Source organism: Carya illinoinensis, chromosome 8 (assembly GCF_018687715.1).
Source record: "Carya illinoinensis cultivar Pawnee chromosome 8, C.illinoinensisPawnee_v1, whole genome shotgun sequence".
Classification (NCBI taxonomy): domain Eukaryota; kingdom Viridiplantae; phylum Streptophyta; class Magnoliopsida; order Fagales; family Juglandaceae; genus Carya; species Carya illinoinensis.
The window spans coordinates 38,049,184-38,067,567 of NC_056759.1; the positions used below are offsets into that span (position 1 = coordinate 38,049,184).

The following is an 18,384-nucleotide window of genomic DNA, read 5'->3' on the forward strand; positions in this document are numbered from 1 at the left end:
GGTATGTAAATTCATTATATATAGTGTTATAAAATTACAAAAATAAAATTATATATCCCGTCATTTTTGTGCATTTTTTTTTTAAATATTTTACTAATTTGATTTATTAAAATAATAATTTTATATTAAAAAAAGTGACGTAGCTAATCACATTAATAAAGTGTTAAAAAATTATGTAAAATTTACTACACATAAAATTTTTGTAAAAAAGATCATTAAATATATGAGTAATACTACATACAATCTTAGAATATGCAAGCCTACGTATTCTTTTTGAAAAAAAAGTAAGGCTCACTTTTAAAAAAATAATTTTTTTACGTGATCTTATATTTAACTACTTTTTTCAAAAATAATATACGAGACTTGTACATTTTAAAATTAAAAATATTATTTATATATATATAATGAGTAGAAAAATTCTTTTATTTTTCATATGTATATATATTTATATATATATCTATGTTATGCCAACGGTATGCTCAGTTGTTACAGTTGAGCGATCACTAGTTCATTTCAATTTTTTTAATATTTTTTAATATCTTTAATTATTAAAAAAAAATACACGACTGTTCTAATAATTATTTTCTTAACCATTAAGTAAAATGGAAATTAATTAATTAATTAAAATATTCAAATAGTAACTTTGAACATTATCTTTGAGGGGCTTGACTAGCATTTTCTTTTATATATATATATATATTATATATGTATGTATGTATATGCGTGAACATGTGCCCAGTTGTGGAAAGAGCAATACTACATATACTTACAACTTTATTCATACTTTTACTTACAATACTCATTTTATTAGTTTTCTTTTCAAATTAAAATTTTGAATTTATAATATTTAGCATATGAATAGTTGAAATAATGTTATACACCATATTTTCATCACACTATATAAGATGTGGCATATTTATCATGATACAGAGTCGTCTAAAAATAATCATCTAATGTGTTACATTTTATATAATGGGATGATAGTATGGTATGTAGAATTTCTTCAAGAGAAATATTTTAGTCATAAAAGAATTACATAAAAGTAAATCTAGAAACTGATGTGGTTTAAAGTGGTGCATTAGATTATAAAATTAATTTTATTATAAAATAAATCTAATAGATCTCATAAAATCATATCAGTTTCTAGATTTATTTTTTTATAATTTCTTTGTATCTAGATTTACTCATTTTAGAGGCACATATTGCACAATTATTTTTAGATGATAAATGTTTGGTCAAATAGTGAAATTCTATGAAATTAAGTTTATAAATTAATAAAATAAATTTAACGTTTCACGTTTAATCACGCTAATTTATAAATTTATTTTAAATTAGAATTCTTTATTTTTTCAAAAAATAACTTTAACTTATGTCCTGTCTTTAATAGTATTGGCAGTGGTATAGCCAATTAAGTTTAAAAGTGGTATGCATTTAAAGACTCCAACAGCCATTTGAGCTTTTAAACTAGTGGCTCAAGTTCAACATACATCGATGTACAATGACTCCCGCATCCACCTTTTTTAACAATCGATCAGTTTGCTTTAGAAATATAAGCAAAAAAATAATAATTTAATTAGAAAAAAAATATAACCGTTACATTATTAATTATAAAAATATCTATAAAACTTGCATTATAAATTATGATAATTAAAATAAAATATTTTATTTAGAGTTTAAATGTATAATTCAACATAGAATTAAGTTTTGAGTAGAATAAGCAAAAGACAAAAAGTGTAATAATAGACAAATTTTGCTTAACGAAATAACTAATCCAATGCTAATACTCTAATGAGTTATTCTATATTTTCAAAATTCTATATTATATATTATTAGTTTATTCCTACTATCTTGATATATTATGTGTAGGGTGATACTTCATGTTCAACTCATGAGTATTAGACTATGATAGTGTTACATGTATTTATAATTTTATTTACAAGACTCATTTGATTAGTTTTATTTTGAAATTCAAATTTTATAATTTTTAACATATCAATAACTGACACGTAGAAAAGTAAGTTTTTTCTACGTTTTTCTTAAGTACATTTAGTATTTTTCTTAGACTATATGAGTCAACTTAAACATGACCCATATAATTTATCGAGTTAGATCCTAAAATCCAAGACACACATAAATAACGGATAACCCGACACATCCCGCATAATCTGATTAATAATAAACTTTATTGGGTTAACTGGGCACGACTTATCTAATCCGTTTCAACCTCTTTAACCCATTTTATACAAATAGGTTGAGCTAACCTGCATATTTATTTTTTTAGACCAATTAATATAATTTCATATATAATACAAAGATAGCTAATTACAACTAGATTCATGTTAAAATATTTTATGATCAATATCCAAACCAATGATATATAAAATAAAATCAAGTTAGTATTTACATAAACTAAAATCACATATTAACAAATAAAAAATTAATAATTTGAGATATTAAATAGTCAAATACTATTATTAATATTTCATACAAACAACAATAAAGTGATATAAAACTAAACACTTTATAGAATTTAAAAATAGAATTTATTCATACTATATAGGTTGATTGCAGATATTGTGGTTAACCCGAAATTGACCAATTTATTAATCGTATCTTATCAAATTAAAACGTGTTTTAATCCAAATCCATTGTATTTCCCTAGTTACGTGGATTGTTGGGATCTTAGATTTAAGAGCATTGGCAAGGGGCTAGTCATTGCCAAGTCTAAAATGAAACTCCAACGTGGTCTTTTGGTCATAATATGAACTTCTAACTAGATTAGTCCATATTGGACTAACTATTTTAAACTCTAAATATTAATATAATATTATATATTTTAATAATATTTGATTTTTTTAATAATATTATAATATTATTATATATTTTTAATATTAATAACTTTATTAAAAAGATAAAATTATTATTTTGGAAATATTTTTTCATGGAAGCAAAGCTATGACATTGAATTTCTTTCTAGTTCATGGAATATCTAGGTTTTCACAATAAATTTATATATATATATATATATATATATCCCTGCTATATTAGAAAATTGTAAAAAATAATAGACATTTTCACAGTAAATATATCCATGCTATATTAGAAAGAGTAATGCTACGTCACTTTTGCATATTTTTTGTGCACTCCACTGATGTGATTGACTGTATCAATTTTTTTAATACTCAACCAATCACATCAGTGGAGTGCGCAAAAGAGTACGTAAAAATGACTGCATATCAAATTTTTGATAAGACAAAAATTGGATCCAAACTAATTAAACCACAATTTTGGTTGGAGAATATGGTTAAAACCTCTGGCCAGAGCTTAACCTGTTTTAATGATGTGATAAACTTACCCATCGACAGTTTCTATAATGGGTCAATAAACAAATTTACAAATAAATTTTTTTAATCTCAACCCCTTCATAAATTAATCTTGAAAAAAGTAGAATATTCAATATAGTTCATAAGTTGTATTATCAAATTATAAGTTCATAGGCTTAGACTTGAAAAAAATGTTACAAGTTCATAAAATGAGGCTGATGTGTTACCAGATCCCCCATCTAAGCATATGGGAAAAGGAAGCTGCAACACAGCTTCTTGTTGCTGCTTTGCTCTAGGTCTTCCTTCCTCTATCAGGATTGTAGGATTCACAATCTCATGCGTACATACAGTCTTTCTAACAGACTCTACTAATGTTGCATTTTCATCAAGTTATCGGCATAAAACCAAAGAACGCTAGCTCTAATGAAAGTTCATCTTCGCACTGTGTATCCTCTTCCCCCCACCCCAAAATCTCAATCTCACACTTACAACCTATCAAGCAACGACACTTGCGTACCCAACTTAAAATAAAGGAAAAGCTCGGGACCGGTTAGGTGTTTAGCATTCTTTTACACCAGCAAATAAGTTCTCAACAAATATGAGATTTATGTGATTTGAAGTGTGCGCTAATGTATTCAATCAATCCTCTTTCATTTCTCCACTCTCTCCCGTCTCCTCTCCTCTCTTCTTTCTCCTCTCTCCCCTTTCCCCTTCTTTCTCTCCAGCGCCATCTATTTATTCACGGTGATGCAGGTTCTCTCTCTAAATCCCAGCAAGCTCTCTCTCTCTCTCCTCACTCTCAACAAACTGCTTAGGATGTTAATAAAAGCTTAAGATCAGGCCGATTTACGACTTTTTTTACTGAACCATTGCCAACTGAGAAAAAATGATTTAGGAGAAAGATATACTGCTAAAGAGCACAGAAGAGATCAATATTAAGCTTTTTGTTGAATGTTAGAACACTTGAGGAGAGAGAGTGACGGAGACAGGCTTTATGCTTTGCTTGATGGCAATATTGTTTAGAGTAACGATTTGGGACGGTCGGGCTGGTGAAGAGGGATTAACAGCCGCCAATCAGATTTTGACACGTTACATTTTTCACACTAAGCAAAATGAAATGCATCACACTAAATTATTGTTCTCCATAGCAACATTCGTACCCCCACACCTCACGTTCGACTCCCTGTGTGCTGGATCACCTCTTCTCTGCCGCCGTCGCCCATCTCCGCTATCGACCAACTCCGTCCCCCATTTTATTTGCCGTTGTTTGCTGGGCTTCTTGATAGTATGTTTTTTTATCTCTTCAAACTTGCTCCTTCTGGATCACCCCTCACGTTCGTTTGCTCCTGTTGTGATGTCGCCATTACAGTGTCTAAAAGCTTGCTCTGTATTTTTGAAAGCAATTTGACAAATAATTTTTTGAATGATAATGTATCTTAAAATCTGAAGATAAAGTTTGGGGTGATTGAGTAAAAATAGAAGGTGTTCGCATAAAACTTCTCAATTCTCACTTGTAATCAAACAAAACTTCCAGGAGCTTCTTTAATAACCCACCGATGGTTAAGGGAAAACCAAGACAACCAATTGTCAGGATTGGATACAAAAAAAATATATATAAATAAAAGAGAGGAAAAAACACCTGGGCGCACACACATTTTGTTTTATTTGAAAGAATCTATTTTTTGTCTTTGTCTCAACAGACCATACTTTCAGAATTTGAAAGAATTAGTTTTTGGGTGATAGACTTTCAGTATACTTTCAGATTTGGGTTTTAGCTTTCCCCCCACTCTGTTTAAGATAAGACCGAGACATGAGTCATACTCCACTTTCAGTTGTGCTTTGCAATTTCAACTTTTTCAAAAGGACTTTAGAAATCTGTAGGAAAAATAAGAGAATGAATTAGCAGCCTCGTGCGACACAGAGAGAGGATGCATAGTGGGCCGCGTGGCTCGTGAGACGACGGAGAGAGGAAGCGATTTGGGTGGCAGGGAGGGGGAGTGGCTGATTTCGCAAATCTGGGTTATGGGGGAGAGGGAGAGAATGAGAGGGGATGGATCCTTTGCGTGCGTGTGGTGGAGGCATAGGATATGAATGGTGAGGAGGCTACGTGTAAGTTAACTGTTGGTGGGCTGTTTATTAAAGATTAACAGATGAACCGTTTTGAAGATTTTCTCTATTGTTTATTGCGAGTATTTACAGTATTTTGTGCGCTGATAGCACGTTGGTGCTGGTTTATTTGCTTGGAGAGAGAGAGAGAGAGAGAGAGAGAGAGAGAGAGAGAGAGAGATCGACTGACGACAAGCAGCCGACGTGGGTGGGGGAAACGAGAGAGAGGGGGGGAAGAGATCACTGAAAGAGAAAAAAGGCAATCACCTATGTGCGGGTGTAAATTCGATTTTGTTGCAACTCCTACTTGGTAGTTCCTCATTTGCAGGTGTAAAAGAGTAATACACACCCGACCGGTTGGAAGCTTCTCTCAATAAAAAGCTATCATTACTTTCTTTCAAAAAATATAAAATGAAAACAAAACCATCATTCTTCGGAATGATTACTTAAAGAAATATTGATTGTCGCATGTGCGCGTGTATAAATGCGTATGTGTAATATATGTGTGTGTAAACAAAACAAAAATTATGGGATGCCACAATGTCTTATAATGAAATTATATATGTTATCGAGTAGCGATGCCATTCTTTCTAGAATAAAATTTGCAATAGACAGGCAGCACTACTTGGAATTTCATTTACCAAGATATGAAATGTATTTAACAAGATACTAATTTTATTTTTCACTACTCTATAACATGGATTTCCATGCATTCCAAATAAATATCAATAAAACAATGTACCTCGTTACTAGCAATGGCAGTGCAGACATTTTCTTTCTTCAAATTCGGGAAAAGAAACAAAGATAACACAATTTCTGATGACAAGATGCTAATTAATCACCACTATACTTTTTCTACTTGAAGAGTCGACAAACAAATTTGCTAACCCTGGTAGACAATATTAACCAAGGTATTATCCCAACCTGTAGTCACAACGGGAGGCCCATCAGAAGCAACATTCACATACCCAAAGTGAATCAGAATACATTAAAGATGACTCTTTCTTTTGGTAAGAAAATTCAACCTCACACAATACTTTCCTAATTTTATAGATGAGTGATATATATGTAGTCATAGAAGGGAGACATGTTTGGCATCTCCCCTAACAGTGCAGGGAACAGCCTTTGGCCTTACCAGTTACCAGCGCCTATGGTTGAGGCTCCCAACTCCTCAAGGTGGATCTTTTAACCAAATCCTCTCTTACCCAAAAAGAAATATATAGGTTCAACTGAGTAATCAATTATGCTCATGACATAACTTTTTATGCAAGGTTTGGCCTCATGAGCGTGTACTTTGTCATATATCTGACTTAAATACATTACACATGCAAAAAATTGTTACGCATGATAGTTGAGAACCTCCACCGATTAAAGTGGTCCTGACCACCTATTCTCCAATAAAAGAACAAGATGACAAAACCTATTAGCACCAGGATCAAAGCAGATGGTTCCAAAGTGTGTTATGTGATTATGTAGGTCCATACACAATTTCAAGCACTAAGAGCTGTCCAACCCTGTACATCTGTTAGCAGTTACCATGATAACTCTCTCCATTGCTTTTTCAGTAATTGGGTTGCACAGGGTGTTCATCTGTTTGTAAATAAATTACATTGCAACTCTTTTTTAAAGACGCCCACCTGCTAAGAGTCACCCACCTGGGAGAGAGTAATGGGCAGATTTTTCAACCCATTACGTGGACGGAGGGGTCAATCTTTAAAGACGGAAAATGGGTGGGTAAGATTTAAGGGATGGATGGGTAAGATTTAAGGGTTTCAGCTTTCGATACCACTCGCCCATTTAACATTATATTATGATATATACATATATATATCCGCTTTCTCTCCATACCCCTTGGACTGGCAAGCCACTACTGAAGTGAGGGCAGATAGGTGCCAGGGTAGGCTGAAACCTGCCCGTAGGGGGCAGTGCTCAGCCCTAGTTAAAAAAAGATGCACTACTACAGGTATGGGAAGTGAGTGCTGGCCCAGCCATTTCTGAGAACTAGTGAAACAAATTTTAAGTTCTCTGCATAGGTTTCTATTGTAAAGTGTGCACAAAAATAATAAGAAAAGAAAACAAGTTAGAGGCTATTTACCATAACATTGTTGTTTACGGTACCTCCAGCCCTCCAAGACAACACCCTCCCTGCAAAGGGAAAAGAAGCAAACACATAAGTTCAGAATGCGGTAGGAAGTCTCAAATATTTTTGATTTTATCCTTGATGAATATTCAGCTTGCCAAAGGCAAATTTGAAAATTTTTTTAAGATAATTTTTTAGGCTTCTTGTAAAAGTTGTTTTGGTTTTTGAAAAACCTTGAAACTTTTTTTTCCCAAACATTCAGCTAGTCTGATCTTACAACAGTAAATAAAAGGATGTCATAAGCTGATCCACTGGTGGAACCAGCGATTATTTTGAGGGGGGTCCAACTTTTCTACCGTGTGACACATTTATGTAAAATAAAAAGAGATTAAAAAATCTTAAAACACATAATTATCTATAAAATTAGATCTTGATAATTTTCTACATACACAATGCAATAAAATTCTAAAAACACAACTTAATATATGTTTCAGATTTCTAATGATAATGTTTCATGGAATAATATTCATCCATTTTTATTTTTGTAATTAAATATTTAGAATTTATTTTCTTCATAGAAACTATCAAGTGATCTTTTAAAATGTCATCTTTCATTCTAGTATGTAAGCTAGTTTATCAAGTTTCATGTAGAATCTAGATATTTTTGTGTCACATTAAACATATAATGCTATAATTGAGACCTTAAATAAAATTTTTCTTAGTCAATGAAGTCTAGAGGATAAAACCTCTTAACTATTTTTCATATAGATAATCAACCTCTAATGATTTTTCCTGTTTTTTCACTTTGAATTCCTTATTAAGAAGCCCAATATTGTATAACAAAATACTTTGGGAATTAATATTAATAAGTTTATTATTTCCGCTATACTTAGTTTTATTTAATTTTGATGAGGCCACATCTTTGAAAATAGATAATATATAGAAATTATACAAAATTTTGGGACTATAGGAAAAAAATTGGAGAGAGGCATTTTTAGGTATATTGAAATTTTAGAGAGCATATGGGGATTATAAATTTTTTGGGGGAGCCATCTATATTTATAGAATTATAAATAAAATCTAGAGGGTGTTTTGAATTTTCAAAAAATTTTGGGGCCTAGGCAATGAGCACAACGTGGGTCCACTGCCACTGAGCTGATCAATCAAACTGCAAGTCCATCAAGTATATTTTCAGGGGCAGAAGCGAAGATGGTAAAATGATGAGTGGCAAAAGGCATTACCGAAGGGTTGCACAAGTTGCTCAGATATAGTTGCAACAGGAACCCTCCAAAACCAGCAAACGAGCACAAAATAGGTAAAAACCTATGATACAACAAAACCAATAGACTCTTCAGAACTCAAACAAGGGAGGAATTAACTTGACAAAATTTCAAATGCTCAAGAAGCACCTTAGAAAGAAACAGAACTTTCAGATACAAATCATAAGACACTTTCATTTCCTTGCTCTTTGATTCTTGATCTGGAAAACGGTCAAGTGTTAGAAGCATTATATAGGGGAAAAATAAAACATAAAAACCTCCACACATGCAGTGCAATGTTCTCTTGAAAGTTCTTTGATTTTTTTCTTTTCCCATTTTAAGGATTGCACAATGGACATATGGTGGGCAACTGTCAACAATCGCCATAAGCATATTGAAAGATAACAGTTGACATGATAAATCTAAGAAGGTTTGCTGAAAACTTGAAATAATGAACCACATAGCTCCAAAATAGCAAGCAATTTTCAAAACAGCACAATAGCTCATTCACAAAACTAGATTCAAGACACTTCTATATATTATGACATGTCCTTAACATGAGTATATATAACTTTTTTTTCATGCGTAAAGATGAATAAATATAAGTGAATGAGCCAAGCTGCAAATAGTCTCACAATTTGCAAGTTCCTTCTCCTTGGCAGCTGCTAACCTCCTTAGTTTTGCAGCTTGTGCAAATGTGGATGGCCTGTGATCAACCAAGGAGCAAATCATATAGTTATATACAGCAAATCATATAGTTATATACAATGGATACAAGACAAGCCTAAATTTAGGAATAATAAATAACAAATGCAGGATGCATAGTCAGATACCAGTAATTGCTAAAAAACACTTTATGAAATGTTTTATCAAGTTAGTTGTTAAAACTCTTATTTGAAATGGTTAGCTTTAGCGTTCCCTGTTTGCCTGAAAAAAACTTCAAGCATATGCTCTTTCATTTTGGGTTTTATATGTTCTAATTCATCGGTACTTCAAAGCATAAAAACGTTCATAATGATATTTTATCGAGAGATTTAGCTGGGAAGGTGGGTGAATAGACTTCACATAAACCTCTAGAACTACTCACTGTGACAAGGAGCTCGCCTCTTTCAAGAGTTGCTTTATCTCTCCACGCAACTGGATTGAGACAGCACTCTTGGATCCTCTCTGAAAATAAACCACATGAAAAAAATCAACAAATCATTTAAGAATGGGAAACTTAACTAGAAATTGAATTTCATGGGCCACTGACAACAACAGGAAAATATATTCCGAATATCCAGAATAGGAGTAATTACTTGGTTCTGGCACAACAGACAATCATTGCATGGAGAGATAGGAAAATTTGAACTCCAAAATGTTGACTTGGAATCTGATTCCTTACTGGTTGTGAATTGGCTAAACTTCAAAAGGGGCTTATATTTGTCTATTCTGGATGTTTGGGATGACATAATAAGTTTCATGGCATTCTTTTCTATTTGGGTTTACCATGTATTTAGAGAAGTAAATGGCATTGCTGATTTTTTTGGCAAAAGAGGAGCTAGAGGAGCATCATTGCATTATTTTCATCCCTGCAATGTTCCAAATGAAGTGAAGGTTTTCTTTAGGCATGAGAAAGTTGGGTGCTGCTACTTGAGATGTAAACAATAATATGTTGCTATGATGTTCTGTTGTATACTTGTTTCTTACGGGTTGATACTGCTCTAGTTTTATTTAGATTTTTTTTTTTTTAATCTTTTAAGCTTCATTTTTGGAGGTTTTGTACCAAGCTTATTTGTAACCACAGTATTTTTCCGTCACAAGAGAGGAATTATCAATAAAATTAGGTACCGTCAACGTCCTATGTCAGAGTTAGCAAAAATGGTGTTGGCAAGGTCTGTGCTCGGCGAAAGAGAAAAAAAACAGAGCATGAAGATGAAGACTTAGAAGAAAATTGTATTGATAAATTCTGTAAAAGTGTCTTTTTCTATGCTGTACAGTAACCAATTTATAGAAAGAATTGACTATGCTATAAAAGAATTATTGTACTTAAATGCCCCTAAATAACTATACATATTGCAGACTGCTTATTTGGCAATTTGTTGGGAACTCTGTTGCATGCTTCCTGATTCTTCAAGATGTGCATGAGGCGATGTGGCAGTTGGTGTAGTATTCGGTAATATCCCCCCGCAAGATGAAGAATGGATATTTTCTTTTTCCATCTTGGATAACTGGGAGGAAGGAAGTGCCTTAGGGAAGACATCTGCAAGCTGAAAGGAGGATTGAATGTGACAAGAGCAAACGAAACCAGCTTGGATCTTGTCGTGGATAAGGTGGCAATTCATCTCAATATGTTTTGTGCGCTCGTGGAATACTGGATTCACAGCAATATGGAGAGCGGCTTGATTATCTCAATACAAGTTAATTGGTAGGCAGATGGAGAGTACAAATCTTTGAGAATGTAGGACAGCCACTGCAATTCACAAGAAGCTGTTGCCATGGCTCTATACTCGGCCTTAGTTGAGGAACGAGAGACGACAGCTTGTTTCTTGGATCGCCACAAGATAAGAGAAGTGCCGAGGAAGATGCAGAAACCTGTGATTGAGCGACGAGAATCAGGGCATGAGGCCCAATCCGAATCAGAGTAGGTGCAGAGAATTAGTGAGGAAGTGGAGGGGAAGAGAAAGCCTTGTCCAGGTGCGTTTTTGATGTAGCAGAGAACCTGTTGAGCAGCGTGAAGATGAGTCGATGTGGGGGCTGTCATGAATTGACTTAATCTTCATACCGAGTAACTGAGATTAGGTTGAGTGATTGTGAGGTAGAGTAATCGACCAATGAGTCTCTGATAAGGAAGAGGGTCCGAGAGAGGCTGTCCATCATCTTTGCTAAGTTTCAGATTTTGTTCCATTGGCAGTTTGAGAGGATGAGTGCAAAGAGAACCAGCGTCGGCCAATGTATCTAGAGCATATTTACGTTGGCATATAGAAATGCCCCTTGAAGAACGAGCGACCTCAATGCCAAGAAAGTATTAGAAATCCCCAAGACATTTGATTCGAAAGTGATTGTTGAGGAAGCGTTGAAGGACAGCAATGGACCCTAAAGTGAGAGCTGGCAACTATGATGTCGTCAACGTACACAAGGAGTGCAGTGAAGGAACCATTGGCCATGTGAGTGAAGAGGCTATAATCCGCCTTGGATTGCTGAAAACCAAAAGTAAGCAAGGCATTAGAAAATTTAGAATACCATTGTCTCGAGGCTTATTTCAAGCCATAGAAACTTTTACTAAGCCGGCAAACATGAGATGAAGGACCGTTTGAAAAACCAGGAGGTTTGCGCATGAAAACTTCCTCTTCTAAATCCCCATGGAGGAAGGCATTTTGAACATCAAATTGCTTGATGAACCAGCCTTGAATGGAAGCAGTGGCTAATAAGGTTCGAACAGTCACTAATTTGGCCACGGGTGAGAAAGTTTCAGTGTAGTCGAGTCCTTCTTGTTGTGTGAAACCTTTGGCGACCAACTGCGCCTTGTAGCGTTCTATACTCCCATCGGTGTGATGTTTGATTTTATATACCCACTTGCAGCTGATAGCACGTTTACCAGGTGGCAATTCGACCATAGTCCAAGTATTGTTGAGCTCAAGAGCAGAAATTTCAGATTGCATAGCCTCGCACCAGTTAGGATTTTTAATAGCTTCACCATATGAAGTTGGTTCAATAAAGGAAGAAATAGTAGAGGCAAAGGCATAATAAGAGGAGGCAATTTATGGAAAGAAAGAGTGGAAGAGAGGGGAAAAGCTTTACCTGAAGAGCGGGGTATTTCCGCGGACAAAGATGAGGAAGAGGCAGTAGGACCACGGGCAACCTGCAAGGGAGAAGAAATCATGGTTTGGGAAGTAGGTGGAGTGATGAGAGTGGGACAAACATAATTGTTGAGGTGTGTAGGAGGATGATGTGGTCGGGTTGAGCATCGAGGTGGGAGAGGAGAAGTGGGTGAGGGCGCTGTTGTGGAATGTAAAGGTGGAGGTGATGACGTTTGTGTTTCAGTAGAAGGAAAGGTAGATTTGGTGATGGGGGAAGGATTAGAGTCAGGGTCTGGTAGGTTAAGATAAGAAGTGATTTGGGGACGTGAAGTGGGAAGAAGAGAAAAGAGTATGGAAGGGGAAAAGGGACTCATGAAAAATAACATCACGAGAAACAAAAATTTGGTGAGTCAAGGTCAATTAACTTATACCCTTTGACACCAAATGGGTATCCGAGAAACACACATTGCATACTGCAAGGGTCAAATCTGTGGCGGTGTTGTGAAATAGTGGAAGCAAAGGCAAGACAACCAAAGACCTAGAGGTGGGAGTATGAAGGAGGTTTGTTGAAAAGTATCTCGTAGGGAGCCTTGTTTTGGAGGAGAGGGGTGGGGATTTGATTAATTAGATAGGTGGCAATAAGTACACAATCTGACCAAAAGTACAAAGGGATACTAGATTGGAATCGAAGAGCACGAGCAACCTGAAGAAGGTGGCGCTCAACTAAGCCATTCTGCTGGGGTGTTTCTACACAAGATTTTTGGTGAATAATGCCCTAGTCAGATTAAAAGTCAGTCATGGAAAATTCAAGGCCATTGTCACTACGCAATATTTTCACTTGTGAATTAAATTGAATGGTGACCAAGTGACAAAAGGACTTGATACAAGAGTGTGCATCAGACTTCCTTTTCAGGAGATAAATCCAAGTGTAGCGTGAGAGGTCATTAACAACGGGAAGAAAAAAACGACTACCATCATGAGCTATAATGGAGTGTGGCCCCCATAAATCACAATGTATAATCTCAAAACAAGCAGTTGTATTATGAGTGCTAGAAGGAAAAGGCAAGCGGGTTTGTTTGGCAAGAGGACAAACTAAGCAAGGTAACATAGTCTTTGTATTCATTTGAGTAATTACATAAGAATCATGTATGAGTTGCATTCGGGAATGAGAGGGATGACCCAACCGACAGTGCCATAAATCAAAAACACTGTCAAAGGGTTGTACAGAAGCAGAAATAAAATTTTGCAAATGAAAATTTTGAGACAATGTAGTAACTAAAGCTGGAGGAGAGACTGGGTCTTGGAGGAGGTGGTAAAGCCCATGTGTCATGCTACCCTTCCCAATCATTGTACATGGAGAAAGGCCTTGTATGAAACATAAATTAGAAAGAAAAATGAGGCAACAATTAAGCTGGTGTCCAATTTTACAATCTGATAATAAATTAAATGTAAAGGAGGAAACAGAAAGGACATTATGGAGGAGAATAGTTGTTGTCACTTGCACTGTACCAATGTGAGTGACAAAAGCTAGTTCTCCATTAGGAAGCTTAACAGAGTATGAAGTGGTTACAGTGATGGTGGTGAAGAGGGAGGGGCTACATATCATGTGATCAGTAGCCCCCGTGTCGATGATCCAAGAAGTGAAAATATTAGAAGAAGTAGATAAACAAACGGGGTTACCACAAGCGGAGTGAGGGTGGTTAGAGATAACTGTCTGGAGTTGATTCGCTGATGGTGAAGAATTAGGATTCTTGCTGTGCAACAAGGCTGTGAGATCTTGATATTCCTCCTTAGTCAACGAAACATTTGGATCAGAATGGTCTTCAAAATCAGAGGAACCAAATGACACGACATTTCCTTGTGGTTTATGAAGTTTGTGGCCTGGAGGATAGCTATGGAGCTTGTAGCAACGCACCATAGTGTGACCAGTCATCTCACAATGAGTGCAAACCGGAGCTACAGCATTCCCAAATTTAAAACAAGTGGCCAAAGTGTGACCCGTAATCTTGCAGTGTGTACAATAGGGCTTATCCCTTTTTCCAGAATTATGGGAGGGTGTAGAGGGGAGTTTCCGAGCTGCTAGAGCAAGGGAATCTGGGTTGGGAGCTGAAGAAGTAAGCAACCGATGGCGTTCTTGTTGCTGGATGTAGGAGAACACTTTGTAGACTGGAGGTAAAGGGTCAATGAGCATTATCTGGTCACGTACATTGTAGTAGGAATCATTGAGACCCACGAGGAATTGAATCACACGATCTCTTTGGTAGCAGTCAAAAAGAGTTTTCATTGAGCCACAGGAACAAACAAGTAGTGGATCACGAATGGATAATTCATCCCAAAGAGATTTGAGTTTACCATAATAGCTATTCACGGTATCATCATCCTGGGATAAATTGGCTAGTGTCTTCCAGAGTTCATAGATGTGAGGTCCATTTTGTGGGGAAAAAGGCTCCTGTAATTCAGTCCATATTTCATGGGCATCATCGACAAAAGCAACTGAAGGGCGTAGAGGAAGGCTAATGGAATTTTGAATTCAAAATACAACCATGTCGTTACATCTTTCCCAGAGGTCAAAAAGAGGCTCATCAGTAGTGGATGGTTTGGTGAGGGTTCCATTTAGGAATCCTAGTTTGTTCTTGGCTCGAAGAGCACATTGGATTGAACGGGACCAAGTGGAGTAATTTTCGGCATGGAGAAGGTCTATGACTAGCACCGTTCCTGGGTTATCAGAGGTTTCAAGTTTGTAAGGATTGGTTGGGTCAGTGAGATTTGTGTATTTGGGGGTGGAAGGATCGTCAGCAGTCATTCTCACCGCTCTGATACCATGTCAGAGTTAGCAAAAATGGTGTTGGCAAGGTCTGTGCTCGGCAAAAGAGAAAAGAAACAGAGCATGACAATGAAGACTCAAAAGAAAATTGTATCGATAAATTCTGTAAAAGTGTTTATTTCTTTGCTGTACAGTAACCAATTTATAGAAAGAATTGACTGCGCTATACAAGAATTATTGTACTTAAATGCCACTAAATAACTATACATATTGCAGACTGCTTATTTGGCAATTTGTTGAGAACTCTGTTGCATGCTTCCTGATTCTTCTAGCTGTGCATGAGGCGATGTGGCAGTTGGTGTAGTATTCGGTAATATCCTAAAAAAGTTTAGTTTTTGTATTGTCTTTTGAAAAAGAAAAAAGAAAAACAATGCATGGGGAGCGAGTAGAGCAAAATCTTTCCCCGGGAAGACCAGCATGCAATTAAAGCAGTCAAGACTTAAGAGCCATTATATACACCCATACACATACGAGCGCATTGAGCTGCTAAATTGAAGATGAGATTCATTTAAGCTTTTTTTGTAAAGAGTAGATTTTTGTTCAAGGAAAATTCTCAATGTGATGTAAAATCAACCATTTGTTTTCTTTATAAGTCCAATCTATCCAGATTCTTGTGAGCAATAATACAATACATCTCTAATCGCACCCATCATCCAACTCATGGAAATATTAGTATTACAAAAATATAGAAAATCGGTTGAAACCTTAATTAAATTAGAGAGAAGCTGAATCGAGTAAAATAAATCAAATTTTAAATAAAGCTAGAAGAATCCGAATGTACATTTTTTTTAAAGTGCTCAAGCCATCTGGAGAGGAACTGGAAGCCGATAACAATCGTGAAGATCAGAGGAGCTGCAAGCAAGCCTCGATGTCCTAGGGTTTCTTCTCCCATCTCTCTCTCTCTCTCTCTCTCGCTGATCTTGGTCGCTTCGTACGCGGCGATGTAGGAAAGACGGACGAGGAGATTGTGGTTAATGGCTGGGCGGCCGTAACAACGTTAAAGAGCCCGGTCCGTTCATCTCCTGCGCCTATTTTTTGGGGGTTAATGCTTAGGAAAATGCTAGATCCCCCGCTGGGGGATCCCGCTGGGAGCTACCGCTCCCAGTTTTTTTTTTCTTTCTTTTTTCTTTTTTCTTAGTGATTAAGTAAAAATTGTTTAATATTATTATGAATTTTTTATATTTTTTTAAATATTTAAAAACATTAAAAAAATGATGTGAAAAAAAAAATAAAAAAAAAAAAAATTTTTTTGGCCTAGCGGGAGCTCCAGCGGTGGCCCTAGCACTACCCTAATGCTTAAGCTCGCTCCGTATCGGCTTTTTTTTTTTTTCCTTTTTTTTTTTATGTTTTCAGGTTCATTTTGATAATTAAAAATTCTCATTTTAAATTTTAAATTTTCATATCATCATTAAAAAATTTTTTAATTTTAATATAAAATATAATAAATAATTTAATTTTTTCTAAACTTTTTTAAATTTCAAAACAATAATAATATTAAAATATAATATTTTAATATTTCATCTTAAAACTCAAAATTCTCTACTATCAAACCGAAACTCAAGCACCAAATTGGTAATTATGCCATGAGAATCGCTACCACCAAATTTTATAAAATAGATTTTACAAATTAAAATGATTTAATGTGATATATTATATTTATTTTGTAATAAAATAATTTTGTACTCAACGTATAATATAAAATATGTTAATTTATAAAATTATTTTTGTAGGATCTTGGTTAACTAAAGCATTTCTAAATTCTTATGGCATTTAGAAATGCTTTAACACACATGGGTTTTAAATAAATTTATAAATTGAGTTTTCAAATGAGTCTTCTCTCGTAACCGTCTGCTGAGAGGCGATTGGAGGTGAAGTTCAGTCCGTTTTCTTTCCTGCGCAGGAGGGAGGTGAAGGGTGGTTTTCCTCCTCACTACAGTGGTAGTGATGGAAGAAATAGCTAAGGTATGGAGTCGGTTACGGCTAAATGAAGATGAGAATACGCCGCTTGAAGTGAATGAGGAAGTAGACGAAAGTATAAGAGAAAGGGGAGAAAAGAGTATTGTAGGGAAAGTGTGTTCGATGAGGAGAATTGGGAAGGAAATTGTGAAGGGGACGATGGAGAAGATCTGGAGGGTGAGGAAGCCTTTGGACTTTGAGGAGATCGGATTCAATTGCTTTGTTATAACGTTGGCATGCTCAAGAGATAAATACAGAGTGCTGGATGGTTGTCCGTGGTTATTCGATAATCACCTGTTTGTTTTGAAGGACTATGATGGTGAGACTCCAATTAACTTGCTGGATTTTGACACTGCAGATCTATGGATTCAAATGCATAACCTCCCACTGGGATATATGAATAAGGGGATGGGAGAACAGATTGGGAAGTCGATTGGAAAGGTAATTGATGTGGATGTCACTGAAGATGGAATGGCGTGGGGACGGTGTTTGAGGGTTAAAGTTGAATGTAACTGGAAGAATCCATTGGCTAGGGGAAGATATGTAAAGACAATGAGAGGTAAACTTTGGGTACCTTTTCAATATGAAAAGTTACCTAAGATGTGTTTCGGTTGTGGACGTATTGTTCACGGGAAGGATGGTTGTATGAAGGAAGGAGATTCAGATGTAGTGCAATATGGCACGTGGTTGAGAGCAAAGGTGGTGAATAAAAAACAGAGTGATCGAACTACATTTGGCAACAAAAAGAAGGAAGGTGATGAAGGAAAGGGGAAGAAGGGAGAGGAAGTTATGGAAGGGAATGGACAGAATAAGGAGGAGAAGGTGTTTGTGTTTTTGTCTGAGAAGGATAGGGAGGTGGTAAGTGAATCGGGAGGGGAGATAGAGTGTTTGGGTGATGGAGGAAGGGAGTTAAAGGGACCTAGCCAGGACAGGTCAGATCTACAAGAAGAGGAGGGGTGTTTAATAGTCAAGGAGAGGCCAAACTCAGTTAGACCAAATCAGGAAACAGTGGTGGATCGAGCACAATGTGAGGAGACAGGTGATAGAGGTAAAACAA

The 18,384-nt window shown here is 35.7% G+C and overlaps 1 protein-coding gene and 1 non-coding gene across 5 annotated transcripts; one reads left to right on the top strand and one right to left on the bottom strand.

Annotated features, from left to right (window-relative positions):
* Positions 1–4,153: 4,153 nt before the first annotated feature.
* LOC122319059 (protein GET1-like) lies at positions 4,154–16,476 on the bottom strand. 4 transcript variants are annotated; one of them, XM_043136935.1, is made up of 7 exons: positions 16,153–16,476; positions 9,856–9,935; positions 9,404–9,474; positions 8,919–8,989; positions 8,751–8,832; positions 7,525–7,574; positions 4,154–4,708 (listed from the first exon to the last, which is right to left on the bottom strand). In XM_043136935.1, exons 1-7 carry the CDS (start codon positions 16,261–16,263, stop codon positions 4,619–4,621), a joined length of 555 nt encoding a protein of 184 aa, XP_042992869.1. In that variant the 5' UTR covers positions 16,264–16,476; the 3' UTR covers positions 4,154–4,618. The 4 variants fall into 4 exon arrangements, with proteins under 4 accessions (XP_042992869.1, XP_042992870.1, XP_042992872.1 ...); XM_043136936.1 differs by lacking the exon at positions 4,154–4,708 and adding an exon at positions 6,031–6,353 and having other exon boundaries at positions 16,153–16,469; XM_043136938.1 differs by lacking the exon at positions 4,154–4,708 and adding an exon at positions 6,360–6,629 and having other exon boundaries at positions 16,153–16,473.
* On the top strand, positions 6,498–6,630 carry LOC122274883. Its single transcript, XR_006228422.1, has one exon. It is a non-coding gene; the product is annotated as a U6atac minor spliceosomal RNA (small nuclear RNA).
* Positions 16,477–18,384: the final 1,908 nt, after the last annotated feature.

What these genes read in the sequence shown, in the direction of transcription:
- LOC122319059 (XM_043136935.1), bottom strand. Translation starts at nt 16,263, where the DNA reads ATGGGAGAAGAAACCCTAGGACATCGAGGCTTGCTTGCAGCTCCTCTG. An exon ending in GAGGCGAGCTCCTTGTCACA is followed by an intron (nt 9,475 to 9,855) that starts GTGAGTAGTTCT and finishes GGTTGATCACAG; the next exon opens with GCCATCCACATTTGCACAAG. An exon ending in GGAGAAGGAACTTGCAAATT is followed by an intron (nt 8,990 to 9,403) that starts GTGAGACTATTT and finishes ACCGTTTTCCAG; the next exon opens with ATCAAGAATCAAAGAGCAAG.